The sequence below is a fragment of the Epinephelus fuscoguttatus genome, linkage group LG17 (assembly GCF_011397635.1).
Source record: "Epinephelus fuscoguttatus linkage group LG17, E.fuscoguttatus.final_Chr_v1".
NCBI classification, from domain to species: Eukaryota; Metazoa; Chordata; class Actinopteri; order Perciformes; family Serranidae; genus Epinephelus; species Epinephelus fuscoguttatus.
In genome coordinates this window covers 28,145,331-28,161,636 of record NC_064768.1, presented here as the reverse complement: position 1 = coordinate 28,161,636, position 16,306 = coordinate 28,145,331, and the positions used below count along the sequence as shown (strand labels likewise).

Here is a 16,306-nt window from a genome sequence, read left to right as displayed (position 1 = left end):
GCTAGTGGACGCCCTTATTTGTGTTTTTAAATAACGACCAGTCTGTTTGAAGGACAATGAATCCCCTAACATTTATGGATACACAACATGATTGTGGTGAAATATAAATCAGAATCAGAAATACTTTATTGATCCCTGAGGTGTTAAATAAATGTTAACTGTGTCAGTGTTAGTCTATGCACATCAGATAATTAATTATAATGACTGTAAAATCAGAAACCAAATTATATCAGTATGCAATTCCTTAATGCTCCACATTGACATAGTTTACAACTAGCAAAGTAACCCCAAAACTTTAGTGGCCCCATCTGCCACCCCTGTGAAAGATTTCTTGGGGCACCACTGCTTTGCAGATAAGGTTTTTACATATAAGAAAACAATCATCTCATACAATATGATTTATTATTACAGATTAGCTTTACAACAGTATAGCTTGGTTTTGACCAGCTCCATTTCAACCTAATTCAATATGTAAATACTGCATACTGACTTAATGTTTCATTAATATTCTTTCAGTAACATATAAAGTACAAGCCTCATTTAACATTAAAATGGGCTGTTCTTTACAATGCACAGTTTTACTTGTTAAAATTTTAAATGCAGGTGATTTTTGATGCTGTATCTCTGCTTCCACAGCTGATCATCAGGGACCATTGAGAAGTTTTCAATGAGACGTTCAAGTACACTAACTTTGTGGGAGACCACACCGGACGTGACGTAGGATTCTGCAGCACATAAACATACCACCCACTTCACGCGCGCCATCTTCTAGCTAATAACCGGGCAGAATTAAACATTGCGTAAAACCCTCAGTGCTGTTTGTTTCCACCAAAATACTCGGTTGTATTAGCTATACTGAACAATGAGTGATATTGAGGATGGAAACTATGGACGGGTAAGTAGTTACATCGAAAGATATTAAATAAATCTCTTTCTTCCTTTTTTTCTTCCGTGTGTCTGTCGGTTAAGAACACTGTAGGTGAATTGACCACTAATGTAGCTAATATATTAGCTAACTTTGTGCCAACGCTAAATTAATAGCTCACCCTTGGCTTTGGCGTTACATGCTTTGTTGGCTAACGTTACGTTAGAGGCGGAAAGTGTTCTGGTTTTGTATTAAATCAACAATGTCCTCGAAAGTACCGTTAATTTTACACGAACGGTGCCCAACTGCTCCAGCCAGCCTCCTACAACGGTAGCTAACTAGCATGCTAATTATTGTTAGCTAAAGAATCACCCTGGTTAGACCTTAGTATTTACACATGTCCCCTATTTTTGTCGGTTAATTGTATTGCACCTGACTCATTTGCAAATTAAATGAAATACAAGCTATCCAGGACGCTTGTATATCGTCCTTTTGTGCGGATATTACTGCTTCAGTCATTCTTGCACCTTGGCAGCCTGGGTGTTTGTATTTCCTGATCTAGATTTACGTTATATCAAAAGTAACTTTAGTCCCAAGCATCTCTTCCTTTCCTGCTTTCAGGCTCAAACATTGCTACAACATGTATCTAAGCTCTTCACTTGTAACAATGAAGCTTAAACTGTTGTAACTTTGCTAATTTTAATAATTTCTGAATTATAAAACGTAATGTGGCATCAATGTAATTGTACTGCATTCAGTGTTCCTTTTTCATTTCATTTAAAATATTCTCCTTCTCTTAAACCTATGATCTTAATTTTATTGAATGTTCTTTTTTCATTAAGGTTATTGATCGTGAAGGATTTGAAGAGTTTTATCCAAGAATGATGAAGAAAATTTTCAAGATAAAAGAAGGCTAATGAAAACATGTACAGAGCAGAACATAGAAGTGGAAAGGGAGGAAGTGTGACGGAAGAATGGTGTCAGATAGAAGCGCTTGCAGTGTAATGGCTAAAATGAAACTGGTGTCAATTTGGGTGAAGAGAGGAAAACAGACCTGGAATCAGAAAATGAGAAAACTGAAAAAAGAAGAATGAAGAAGGATAGAAAACCTGAGAGAAGGGAGTAGCGTGTAAAGAATCTGGAAGAATGAATGTGTCCCTAGGTTAAGTAAATATACTGTTTGTGTCACAAATGTCTTTTCTTTACTATGCTCTCATACTGTAACATGAAAATGCATGTTTTACTTTTCCCTTGATGACCCAGGTGGACTTGGATATAGGCCTGTCATGTATATTTGATATATGTATATATATGTTTATTAATAGGCCACATTGTAAACAAACATTTATCTACTGGAATGATAAGATTACTAACCCTTTCCTCCACAGTACTTAAGCTGTACATTTTAGACAGGTGTACTGTATGTGTCCAACATACTCTACCACATCTTACTACTAGGCTTGATAGTTTTGTTGTGTGTAGCAATACATGTATTTGTCCATGAGAATGTTGTTAACATGCTGCTGTGGCAACAGGGGTCACGCTCCCCATCTAAATCGGATCGTGGGAGTCCAGCTCGGGTTAAGTCGGAGAGCAGGTCCGGCTCCCCGAGCCCAGCCCGGGCCTCCAAACGCTCTGAGTCCAGATCCCACTCTCGGTCAAAATCTAGGTATGGTTTTTGTCATTTAATGATCACGTCATTTTACAAACAAAAAAAATGCTCATAGGAGGCTGAAATATGTCAGTCAGTTCCAGGGTGCTTTAACTTTTCCTTTCCTTTTCTATCAGTGATTAAATTCCATAACATTGTCAAGCCTTGTGTGCCATTAAATTAATGCCAATCCTCCTCTGCCCAATTCTTTTCAGGTCTCGTTCTAGGCGGCACTCTAACCGCCGTTATAGCCGCTCACGCTCTCGGTCCTACTCCCGCCGGAGGAAGTCCCGCTCTCGTTCCTACAGTCCAGAGTACCGCCGCAAGAGGAGCCAGAGCACTTCCCCTATGTCGAACAGGCGCCGTCACACTGGCAGCAGGGTGAGTTTGATGAGATCTGAAGATAGGGCAAAGTACAGTAGGCCGTTGAAAGAGAACCAGAGGATACTTTGTGTATGCTTACACACATTTGTAGGGTGTTAATACTGACATTTTGAACACATTCAGATTTTTTTTTTTTTTTGACAAGGAAGTGCCTGTAAGTGTAAAAACATATAAGGGAATTGTACATACACAAACCTCTATTTAAAGCTGTTACATTCTTTGACAATCACTCGGCTAATCTCCCAAAAACGCACTTCTGTTTTCAGTTTCTCATTGTTTCAATACTTTGTCATCTTTACTTTGACAAGTCACAGTGGCTATAGTAGGCAAAATGACTTAAATGTGTTAAACACAATGTGTTTAAAATGTTTTGTGCATTGATTCAAGTTGAATTTTTAAACATATTTTACAAGGATTATATGATTGGAAGGAATACTTCACCCACAAACTGAACATTCACATATCAAATACTCATGCTGTGTTAGCTTGAATTTGCAAAGAAAACTTTCATTCTTCAGGGAATGAAGAATTCAGAAACGGCAAACATTGTTGATAATTGAAGTAGATAGGGACCACTTTTAACTAAATCAAAACTATATCAAAATATCTGTGTACAAACTGTCAACACAACTCGTACCGAATAATCAAGTCTCATGTATCCAGTTGTAATGCTTTGTGCTCCGAAAACATATTGCAATTTCCGAATTGACTGAAAGTGAAAGCGCAGCTAAGTTTCACTTTTGGTCCTTTTAGTCAATGCAACATATTTATATGGTTTTGTTAAGCCTGGTCCTTGTGTACTGAAATTAATTAACAATGTTTGCCATTTTTGGATTCATCATTCACCATAGACGTGAGAAAAAACGTTTTCTTCAGGAATTCAAGGTAACACAAATGTGAATATTTGATATGTAAATAGTCATTTTGTTGGTGACGTATATACTTGTCAAGGGCAACTGAATTTCACATTCATTTACTTGTATGGAAGTGTAATTTTTTTGTCTTCCCTTTTTTTTACACTTGTGGTTAATGCTGTGGGAAACCACACCTTTAATAACCCCTTTCATTAACCCCCCATTCCTTTCATTATATCAACAGAGCAATGACTTCACAAAAGAAGCATACAGTCATGGCGGAGATGCTGATGTTAGGGTATGTGGACCTTCGGACATATGTTTGTGTGTAGATCAAAGGTGCTGCTCCCAGTGTAGTACTGGATGAGGGATTAAGATATAAATATAACCTACCGGAGATCAAATATAACTTTGATTCTTTTTCATCATTGAAATTACTGTGTTCATTTTATTGCATGGTTTTAGTATGTAGATGATTTCAAACAGTGTGTATATGATGTTTACATGTGTTTTAGTTATAATGTGCTGTATGGGTTTCATCGTGACAATATTAAGTATAATTTTTAAGTTAATGCATTCTAAAACTTTAAATATGTTTGATAAATTACGTTTTACACATGGAAATGCTAATGTTTAGGAATAAGGGCAGTTAGTATTGAATGAAACAATGCTCTTCTTGCAGCACTGCTGCTTTAAGAGGTCCATGTGATAATGAAAAGCAGGAATTAAGTAAGATTTTCAAAGTAAGCAGAAAGCAAATTAAATGATTTCGGACGTGTGTAATTCTCACAGGATCATCTTTTTTAAAAAGCTGTTTAAGGGGTTATTAAAGCTGTCACAGTTTACCCACTGAGCATTTACTGTGGGTACTGCTGAGAAGGTATATATATATATATATATATATATATATATATATATATATGTATATATATATATATATATATATATATATATGTATATATGTATGTATATATATGTATATATATATATATGTATATGTATATATATATATATATATATATATGTGTATATATGTATATAATATATCCTAAATTTTGAACTCTTAATCTCAATAACTGCCTTAGTTTTAAAAGTAATAACGTAACAAAATATCCAATGTAGTTGAAGTTGTATCTCCTAAAACAATGAAAGAAAAGAGATGAAGCCCCCAATATACACATGAGGAGGGTTTTTTATGTTCTATATAAATAAATGTGTGTATAATATTTCCTTGGTGCTGTATTTTCTGTTCTTACGTGGAGAGACAGCCCTCTATAGTCTCTGTGTTCAGTGCGTTAAACATGTAAAATGCTGCTGTGTGCATGAGGAAGCATGTTCTGCATACTAAGTCCACTAAATGGATTTTGTATGCAAATCATGCGACGGGTAGATGTGGTAAACCACACCACCAACTCTAACCCTTATGTTGAACCTTCCAGGCGAACCCTGACCCCAGCACATGTTTGGGGGTGTTTGGCTTGAGCCTGTACACCACAGAGCGTGACCTGAGGGAGGTGTTTTCGCGCTACGGTCCTTTGGCGGGGGTCAATGTGGTGTATGACCAGCGCACGGGTCGCTCCCGTGGCTTTGCCTTTGTTTACTTTGAGAGACTGGAGGATTCCAAAGAGGTATGGGATGTTTGTGGTTTTGTTCACTGGTTAGATGTATAATGATCTTCAGTCCTGGTCCCAGGGAATCAGTTGTTTTCTGAATCGCATTAATTGGGTGTTTAAATAGGACCTATTACACTCATTTTCAGGGTCATGCGTGTGTGAAAGGTTTCTACTTAAACATGCTTCACATGTTTAATGATCAAAAAACACTTGATTTTCTTCATACTCCTGGAACACCTATATTCACCCTCTCTCTGAGAAGGCTTTGTTTTGCACCTATTCCTTTAAGCCTCTTCCCACAAAATGTAGTCTGCTCTGATTGGTTTGCGTTTCCAGGTCTTCCCTCTCTTGATGTCTCTGCATTGCAGCCAAGAAATGGCTGTAACAGAGAATAGTGGCACTTAATTGATTTTGGAAAATCTCCAATAAATACTTAAGCAGGAATATGATTAAATTCAAGGAGGAATTTACAACATTGTTTGCTTGTAGCTTTGCATACCAGTGTAGGCTACGTAATGTGAACGCTTGCATTACTGTTTTTAGAACAGATGATCATATAAAATATATGGCACCCTATAGCATCATATCGTTGCTAGAGAAGAAAGAACTGTTGCAAAGGAGTTTCAGAACAGTCTGAAACCTGACATTTTGTTCACAAGGATTACTTAAACATACAGTTACGTCATTATTTGAAACATCGGCCACGTTTAATATAAACATCCGACACTGTAACACTACAAGTAAGACTAAATTTGTAAAAGCATAATCGGTCCCTTTCTGAAGTGTAAAAAAAAATTCCCTGATTGAGATGACTGATAGGATTTATTATTTATTATTTGTCACATGAAATCATACAAATACGTTTTCAGAGAAATGCCGTCTTTCAGTGTCATGGCTGTAGGGCCTGTGAACCAGGAGTGAAGAGTATGGATGTTAAGCTACATGCAAGGGATAACGTACAGTGAGCAGGTCATCATTGCAAAAATAACCTTGGCAAGGTGATGCACAACTTCAGTCATACCTGATTTTACAATGACCCACTGGCTGTACATTATCCTGCTTATTACAGATTATCAGACTCAAGTATTCAACAAAGCTGTATAATAAAGTCTTAAGTCTAATCCAAGTATAGATTTTTGCCCTTTACCACTTGTTTTACTATTTCACTTAAAAACTGTGACTTCTTCATTTATATACGGCCAGCTACAGATTGTTGGGCACTTTGTTTTCATAGTATTACTACATGCAGGTTCAAAGGTCCCCCACTACAGATAACACCTTTTTTAAAATTTAGTTGTGATTACATAAAGGCGCCACTAGGTGTCTGCATTGCCACAAATTCCCTCCCTTTGCAGTCATGCATCTTGAAGCAAGGGGGTTACGATGTGTAATGTAGGTGGGCTTTTGTGAAATAAATGATTTGCACCTAAAAGCCTACAATAGTTGATAACATCTTTGTCTTCTCCTCCCTCCTGTGTGCTTCAGGCAATGGAGCGAGCCAATGGCATGGAGCTGGACGGGAGGCGCATCAGAGTGGATTATTCCATCACTAAACGTGCTCATACCCCCACACCAGGAATCTACATGGGCCGACCAACGCAGTAAGACCAACACTATTGTCAAGTGTTGCTCATCCGTTTCCTGTACCTCTTGTGAATATTCATCACATGGTTGAAGTCTCGAAGAAACATAAATGTACACTTAAGCCATCAGGGGTAAAACAAAAACCGGGTTGGTGTAATGTTGAGGTGGCAGAGCTCACTTGTCCATCATCTCCTCAAACACCACCCTGATTTGTAACAATTTATATCAGCTGTGAGACTGTGCTGTGTTTCTCAAGAGATAAGATGCCTGCATGTCATGGCCTTGTTCTTGTTTCAACAGCAATGGTGGCGGAAGCAGCAGCAGCAGCAGCAGCAGGAGGGGGAGAGACTCATATTATGATCGCGGCTATGACCGCTATGACAGATGTGACGAGTATGACTATAGGTACAGGTGAGTTATAATTTGAGAGTCCACAGTTAATGTTACATCTATACGTGGGAGTAAATTAATTAAATTTGCCTTGTCGCTCTGCAGTCGCAGGCGTTCTCCATCACCTTACTACAGTCGATACAGGTCACGCTCACGGTCTCGCTCCTACAGCCCACGTAAGTATGAAGAGAATTGCATACAATAGAAAGCCTAACTGCGTCTGTGTACCTTGATGTCTGTTGAAAGCTGATTGATTTTTTTTTTTAGTAATGTTCATGTTTTCTTTTTGCAGGGCGATACTAAGTTCCTTCTCTCAGCGTTCAGCTTCCCTCCAATAATTGACGGTGTGCGATTCATCGTGGTGTTTCTGAGGGGAACATTTTGAATTAGCATGTCTATATCAACAGAACTCTTAAGTTTGAGATAGTTCTTGTTCACATGCAATAGATGTCTTAATTTTTAGACGTTTTGATGCATCCATGTTGAGTGTGAGCAAAGAACTCTGCAACTGTTGCTTCATTCTGTGACTTGTATCCTTACTTCCCTCTTCATTTTCTGCAGCAGCGATAACCTGTTTTTCCTGTTGAGTGAGGGTCGAAGGGGAATGTAAACTGGGTTTTATTACATAATGGTGACACTTAATTTTACACCCTTTTTTTAAGTATGTTTAAGAATCAGCTCAGTGTATGTGCAGTAAAGATTACAGATTAATCCCAATGTTACCTAGCACTAACTGAGTTACTGGTAAGTAGCAGGAAAATCAGGCTGTAAAATGGAGTGTTACCAGCAATCAGTGGTCGGCTCTCTGCTCACATTCATTTTTAGTCAAGAAAGTCATTGTTTGAGTTTCTCCAGAGAGTTTTATTGTCATTTATTACATTTTTTTATTGTTTCTTTGTATGTAAATACAAATATATGAAAACTTTAAAGTTTGTAATGCGTTTTTCTGACTTAATGTGCATGAAATTGAAGTTGAGCTTTGGTTGTATAGGTGGGAGTTAATGCTTTAAATTGAGTGGGTGAGGTGGGAAAATGAGCTGGGAGAGTTTCACAGAACAAGACCAGCACCAAGACATGATAAGTGAATGTTGACGCAAATTTCAAGTTGTTGATCTGGAGCCACTATTGAAAAACCCCAATAGACTCCAAAAGTTTGAGTTTTTTTTTCTCATTCAGGTTTCGCTACTGAAAACATGCAAAGAAGGACTTTTACAAGGCCTTTACTGAGTGGCTTTTATTGCATAAGATACAAAGTTCACATGTAAGAAAACACTATTATTCAGAGTGTTCTGTGCCAGTATGTTTGAGTTCTCGGTACATATTCGAACAACTAAACAGCTTGTGCTTTCCTCAAAATTCTTCCCATGGGGCACACTAAAATTAAGTAACTTTACTGTGACTGTGATGTTCCTCACCTTAACTATGAGCTTAATAGAACATATACTTGTCTAAAATAGCCAATTACATGCTTTGCATTATGAAAACATGACTAAATGCTGCCAAGTTTGGTCTACATGACACAGTGTTACCTGTCACGTGTTCCTGCACAGAACAAGTCCTTGTAGATTGCATCAACATATCAGTTTTTGTCTAAAAGAGATACAAGATCTTGACGCGAGTTAAGTGGATAATCACAAAAGTAAACCTGGAGGAATGGAGGGCTCTTTATCTGTAGACCTTAGCCTCAATAATAAGGCACCTCATTCAAATCAGGTTAATAATCACTGCTGACATGACAAGGGGCCCCTCAGAGTTATGTTCATTCACACCAACTTAGATAATTCTTAAGGTTCCAAGGTAACGCTCGCTAGAAGGTTACAAGGGTCAAAGTATGAGGTCTTTCTCAATAAAGGTTCAACACTCCAAGCCATGGTTGGATGTCTTGTCTACATTTGTGCTCATTTTCACCTTGGAACATTATGTCAAGTGAATTTTAATCACTGGTGATCCTTCAGATACATTTTTCCTGTATTGGTTTGTATAATAAAATAATTCAAACCCCCAAAACAATAACAGCTCAAAGTCTGCAGCCCCTCCTTGACAGTTTTCTTTAAAGAGAACAGGTGCAGATGGAAGAAAATGCACTTGATTTTACAGCTACATGAGAGGTTGTGAATTTCTTTTTCCTCACTGAATTTGCAACAGGAGCTATTACTTATAGGTCGACTAGTTGGGGCCAGAATGGACATAATTTCATTTTACTGGGACTGCATGTAGCGACATCTTTCTAATAGGAACTTTCAGAAAGAAAGACACAATTAGATTATTTTCTATTTCACAGAAAGTCAAATATTAAAAGTGATGTCAGCTATTTGGGTGGAGGAAGCACCTACTATTCAAAAAATAAAAGATGAGCTAAAACACTGCAGCAATCAGACCAGACACACACACACTATTCAGATTCTACATAAAATACACCGCCTCCATCTTTTCTGTTCTCTGTCAACTTTATCACATGTAGAGGTATACGTTTTATAACAGAGAAACAAAGGTCCACACCAGGGGCAACCTGTGGCTTTAACATGCATTACTGAGACTAAAACTGGGAGGGTGCACTCCTAAAGTACAGGACAATGTCTAAAGGTTAGTAACAGGCAACGCCATGTTCATGTTTTCAACATGGTTTGAACACAGGATGGCTGGTGGGGGGTGGAGGCTTAAATCCTTCGCCTCTGAGTTGTTTACGTCTGAGGCTCCACTTAAAATAAGAAACATTAACAGCACATTATCTTACGTATCAGTCAGAGGTTGTGATGGTGCAGATATCCTGAGTGATTTAACATTTTACTTTGGGATGATTTAAAGTTCTTGATATTAGTCAGTGGAAGATGTTTTCTGGAGGATTTATCTATTTATATCATACAGAAATATGACCAAATTCAACTCAAACAGTTATTTAATGTGCCAGGAATGTGTTTTTATTGTTTTCTTTGACTGTAGGCAAGTCTGTGTTCACACAATAAAATATCGCATTATTAATTTAAAAACTGTTTGAAACTTGTGACTAGTGTTTTGCAGATATGTGGTTCTCTGATTTTAAAAGAAGTGAGAATTTACAGACAGCGGAAAAGAGAATTATTCTGCCATAACTGTTTAAATCCACAGCAAATAATGTGTATTTCTGTGCTGAAATTAATTACCAAAATCATCAGGTTGATAAATGATTGGATAAACACTTTTACGTCAATTCAGTATTCACATACAGTAAATTAAAGCTATATTTTAAAGGACAATTTGCTTGAACTTTTCCACATCAGAGAAAACACAATGTAGTCCATTACAAATTCAACAAATCACACACTTTATTTTGCAGTGAACGTAATCTAATGTAAAATTACAAGTGTAAAAACTTGAAGCACAGCAAATCATGTTTCTCTCCTCTTTCAGAAAACAGGACATTGAGGAAATTGGCTGCTTTTGAGTTGTTTCAAGAGCAATTTTCTCAACCCAAATCATTGTGTAACTAATCAATCAAGGTGCTGAAAACAGCAAACAGCAGCAGCCAGAGGGGAAAATATTCACATGAGAGAGACAAAGAAACATGCACACACACAGTGCAGATGCAATGTGTGACCAAGTCTGCAAATATTCATGTGACTGTGCGTGAAAACACCCACTTTCATCAGACTTTTTGTTCAGCCTGAACATGTGGTGTTAATCTGAACAAATCCTCAGCAACCATTAAAAAAGCAACCATCTCAAGAGCACAACATAAAAATACAAAAATCAACAGATGTTTATTACAAAAAATAAACTAGAATTCTGGTGAAATTATGAGAAATGAAAACACAAAATAATTTCAAGCTATTTCTCTCACACACTGCAATGTGTGGCTCAAATTACTTGCAATTAAACAGATATTTCATTCAAAAATATACAGTTGTTTCCACTTGTGAGGCGAAACGATAGTACGACGGTGGCTGTGATTTTGGTGTTATTTATAGCTTTTTAGTTTTTTTTTAAACAAAACAAATCATCAATTATTTCTATTAAAATATCCACACATTTAAACAATCTTTTCAGCACCTCCTGACCCAGATTAAGTCAACTTTCCCCCACTAATTTCCAGAATTGGGCTTTCGTTTGAGGACAAAAAAAGTGTGCGTGGCGAGAAAACGAGAAAACACAACCCTTTCTTTCTTATATTATTCTTTAAAAAAAATAACAAATGTATTATCTTGAATATATGCACCATTTTAGCATTTCACCAGTGTGCATTAACTCGTTATTTGCTGCTAAACAGAAATACATCCTCCTTGGCATGTGTTTTGAGAGGGCACAAACCGCCATTTTCTAATGAGATGTAGGGTGTCATCACACAGGAGAATCTATGGAGAAAACACATCCATTTTTTAATGTTTTGGAGCCTGCATGAAAGCTCTTGATGTAAATAGAAAGCATGTGCCCGCAACTTAAAAAAAGCCATGCGTTAACACCGATAAGGACATTGTTTCCATTAGTTAATGTTACTGTAAAAGGCTCTGGATTCTCCTCAACATGGCGTTCACCACTGTGTTCCCTGACTCTGTCCGCAGCGGTCAGTCAGTGGATTTAATGCTTACAAGTCAAGTGGAAAGAAAACATAGTCAAATATTAGAATCGCCTGCTAATAAATACAAAATAAAGCAATCTCACCGGAAACCAGAATCCCTTGGTTGAGAGTTGCCTAAAGGGGTTTTAAAAGAGCCTTGCGCTTGGCGACGCAGAGTATCTATATCTTGGAGTGAGGCCAGTAGCTCAAAGTTGGGCTATAAACTGCGTTTTACTTAAACAATCTACCTCCCTCTCCTCTCCCCTTCTCTTTCTCTCTAGAAATATCCCAGACTATGTTTAACCAGATCGATTTTGTCAGTTCTTTTCTTTTCCTACACTGACATTAACCGCAGAAATCTTCCCACATAGGATGCAGTCTAGTCTGAAACTTTATGTCAGTTTGCCCCTATGGAATTTGACCATTGCGAGGAGTCCTGAGACTGGGGGCGGGGAGACTTTCTGTACATTCCTCAGCGATACATTCACTACTCCTGCAGAGCCTGCAGCCACACACACACACGGTCACACACACACACTCACACGGACAGGCTGCAGCCATGCATCAGTTCATTTAAACCGACACAGTCAGGCGAGCACTCACATGACTTGCTGTCTCTATACAAATATACCATGTAGAAGGTGCTGTCCAGCACATTGCAGATTGAGCTCCTGCGGTGCGTTTCGTTATTTCATTTGCACTAGAGATCCTTGAAGACAAATAAACTAGGTTGTAAAAAATTATAAGCGCCTAACTAGGCCGACGGAAAGCGCCCAGGTTTCATAAATCCCTTATATTGGTCGATATAGAAGGAATATGTGCATTTAAAACTGAGTTAGAAGTTATTAAGAAACTTTTCCTCAGTTAAAGCTTGAAACAAATTATAGAACTATTAGAAATGAGCAGAAAGTGTGTTTAAAGTTGCATTTAACTGGTATTTTTTATTCTTTTTCCACTGCACCTATTATAGGAGTGACCCATAAATGTAAATGCGGTGTAAACTTCCTGAAAAGTTGAGAAGAGTTACAAAAAGTGCCGCGGATTTGTCCGCTGGCTCGTGTTTCGTTACATCTTTATGGCTTGTGACAAAAGCCCAGCAGAGGAAACATGGGGAGAAATGCATAATTGGCGCGCTGATTCATATAGAATGGTCGAGCCGGGGAGCCAATGAATGAGCGCGTTGAGGCCGAGCCAGCAGCAGTAGTACGGAGCGGGGCTGCAGCCCTGTGATTGGACAGCCTCCCGAGCCAATCAGAGCGCTTCGTGTGTTTGTTCAGCAGCAGAGGAGTAAACCCACTGAGACAGCCATGGCCCCAGTCTGAGCTAGTGGCTGAAGGGCCCACTAAACCAACACTCCCTTTGTAGCCTGCTTTACATGAGCATGCACACCTAGGCCTATTCATTAACCAACACTGCAGGGACACAGTACTATCATTTCAGCTCCAAGCATGGCTCAGGGCAATTGCAGGGCTGCAGTGGAGGTTACACCCACCTAATCTTACTTTAACATCTTCTTTTTTTCCATATGAAATACACAGTTTGACCAAGTTTTCAAAAATCTAGCTGTTCAAAGGCTAAATCACTTTGGTAATGACATGTAGGTTGCAGTAAGGCACACACATTTACAGGAAAATGAATACTATTATGTAGCTTTTCATATTATACATTGTTGATTACGTGATTATTTTAAGGCTGCAATTCACACTTAGTTTTAATTTCAGCACAAATAACTGTTATATCATAACACATAACAATGAGAGAATTCAATTATGCTGCTGTGTTTCCATGCCCACACATGATCCAGAAAAAAATGTCTTATTCTCATATCTGAAATTATACTGTCGCAAATGCTGTGAATTGAGAACATTTAAACAATTATGTTGCATAAACCTTCCTTCTGAAGATGCTGGGATTAACCTTGAACTTTTATATTATGGATATGCTAAGTATAAATACACACAATCGGCAGGCAGTTAATGCGACACAAATATAGGCTAACACTGAGGCAGTATAATAAACTTTATGCATTTGTGAACTTTATAAAGTTCACTTTTTGTTTGGAGAATTGTTGATTCAAATTAATCGTCGTCTTGCAGTTGCAAGAATAAAAAACTGGCAATGTGTGTTTATGCAAACCATGGATATGCTACATTTGAAGGTTTTACATGCATCATATCAACATTTCTACAGTGACATTTTGCATCATTTAAACTTTTTATTCTTTGAAACATCCTGTAACATTATAATACAAAAACTTTCACATGGTAGTCTGCAGGTGACACAGTACACAAACAGGAAACAAAAAGTGGAAGCAAACAGTTGCGTCCCCCCAAACTCACACAGCACCCCACATGACATACTTTTAAGGCTTCCTATTAGTGAATCTCAGGAAGCTAACACCCATTTGTGGTGACACTCAACTCCAAATCTACAAATCAGTTTGGCTAGCATTAACTCATACGAGGCTGTAACAGTCGTGGGACCAATTCAATCCTTAAAACAAGGTGTGTAGTTCAGATTACATTACATTATTTGAGCTGGGTTTCCCAACAGGCGGAGGAGGAGGGGATAGTGGGTGGTGTGACACCTGGGGGACACAGGTGCCAAGCAACAGACAGTAGCAGACCACTGAAACCGACAAACAACAAAAGCGAGTACTTTTAACAAAACATCAGGACATATCCATGTTTGTTGCAACAAAACCATTATTTTAGTGACACTTTGGGGCAATTTCAGCCATGTTTGTTGTGATACATCGGGTATTTTTTAACGACATGTCGGGACATTTTCAGCCGAGTCTGTCATGATACATCGAGTGTTTTTTAACGACATGTCGGGACATTTTCAGCCGAGTTTGTTGCAAGAAAACCATTTTTTAGTGACATGTCGGGACATTTTCAGCCGAGTTTGTCCTGATACATCAGGTATTTTTTAACGACATGTTGGGACATCTTCAGCTGTGTTTGTTGCGAGAAAACCATTTTTTGGTGACATGTTGGGACAATTTCGGCCATGTTTGTTGTGATACAACGGGTATTTTTTAACGACACATCAGGACATTTTCAGCCATGTTTGTTACAACGAAAGCAGATATTTTTTAACAACATGTTGCAACATTTCCAGCTGTGTTTGCTGCGAGAAAACCATTTCTTAATGACATGTTGGGACATTTTCAGCCAAGTTTGTTGCAACAAAAGCAGTATTTTTTTAAAGACACATCGACATATGTTAAGCCATGTTTGTTATGACAAAAGCAGATATTTTTTAACGATATGTCGGGACAATTTCAGCCATATTTGTTGTGATACATTGGGTGTTTTTAACGACATGTTGGGACATATTCAGCCATGTTTGTCACAACAAACACGAGTATTTTTTGAACGACACATCAACGACACATTTTCAGGCATGTTTGTTACGACAAAAGCAGATATTATTTTAACGACATGTTGGGACATTTTCAGCTGTGTTTGTTGCAACAAAAGCAAGTTTTTTTGAAGACACGTCGACACATTTTCAGCCATGTTTGTTACGACAAAAGCAAATACTTTTTAACGACACGTTGCAACATTTTCAGCTGCGTTTGCTGCGAGAAAAACATTTTTTAGTGACATGTTGGGACATTTACAGCCGAGTATGTTGCGACAAAAGCAAATTTTTTTGAAGACACATCGACACATTTTCAGCCATGTTTGTTACGACAAAACCGGATTATTTTTAACGACACCTTGAAACATTTTTAGCTGTGATTGTTGTGACAAAACCATGTATTTTTGAACAACATGTCAGAATATTTTCAGCCATGTGTGTTGCAACAAAACTTGGTATTTTCAATGACATGACTGAATGATGTTTGTCATGACAAGACCAAGTTTTTTTAATGACGCATTGGGACTTTTTTGGGAATGTTTTCTGGAAAAAGTGTGTAATTTTTAAACCGCACCTCAGGACATTATCAGCCATGTTTGTTGCTACAAAACCGCATATTTTTTCACAGCAACATCAGCTGTTTGTTATGACACAACAGGTTTCTTTTTACCTACATATTGCAACTTTTTCAACCATGTTAGTTGCTATAAAACTGGGTCATTTAATCCAAAACATGATGTTCTCCTAACCCTAACCAAATGGTTTTTGTGCTTAAACCTAACCACACACTAACCACAGTGTTGTCACAATATAATATTGAAAATTTAAACACAAAGTTTCTACATATTCGCTACAAGGCACAAATATAACCTATCCAAAGTTTGTGGAAACGTACAAGGTCAACGTTGTCTCTGGTTACTGGGGTTGCTCCTTGGTCGCTACAGTTGTAGTGCCATTGAATCATACCATGTTATACTGAGAAGTGTTTCTGGTATTTTGTCCACCCCCGACTAATATAAGAAGCCCACTCAGGATCACACAACACAGTTCATCAGCACTGCAAAA

At 37.9% G+C, this 16,306-nt stretch overlaps 1 protein-coding gene across 3 annotated transcripts; it reads left to right on the top strand.

Moving 5' to 3' along the window:
- The first annotated feature begins 735 nt into the window (after positions 1-735).
- tra2a (transformer 2 alpha homolog) lies at positions 736-9,336 on the top strand. 3 transcript variants are annotated; one of them, XM_049603344.1, is made up of 9 exons: positions 736-895; positions 2,401-2,534; positions 2,732-2,897; positions 3,999-4,052; positions 5,194-5,382; positions 6,853-6,968; positions 7,252-7,356; positions 7,447-7,517; positions 7,634-9,336. In XM_049603344.1, exons 1-9 carry the CDS (start codon positions 863-865, stop codon positions 7,642-7,644), a joined length of 879 nt encoding a protein of 292 aa, XP_049459301.1. In that variant the 5' UTR covers positions 736-862; the 3' UTR covers positions 7,645-9,336. The 3 variants fall into 3 exon arrangements, with proteins under 3 accessions (XP_049459301.1, XP_049459300.1, XP_049459302.1); XM_049603343.1 differs by having other exon boundaries at positions 737-895; positions 7,252-7,362; positions 7,634-9,331; XM_049603345.1 differs by having other exon boundaries at positions 738-895; positions 1,708-2,534; positions 7,252-7,362; positions 7,634-9,331.
- The last annotated feature ends 6,970 nt before the right edge of the window (positions 9,337-16,306 follow it).

Coding starts and splice junctions, on each gene's coding strand:
- tra2a (XM_049603343.1), top strand. CDS start 863: ATGAGTGATATTGAGGATGGAAACTATGGACGG. Junction 4,053..5,193: donor GCGGAGATGCTGATGTTAGG/GTATGTGGACCT, acceptor TGAACCTTCCAG/GCGAACCCTGACCCCAGCAC. Junction 6,969..7,251: donor TACATGGGCCGACCAACGCA/GTAAGACCAACA, acceptor TTGTTTCAACAG/CAATGGTGGCGGAAGCAGCA.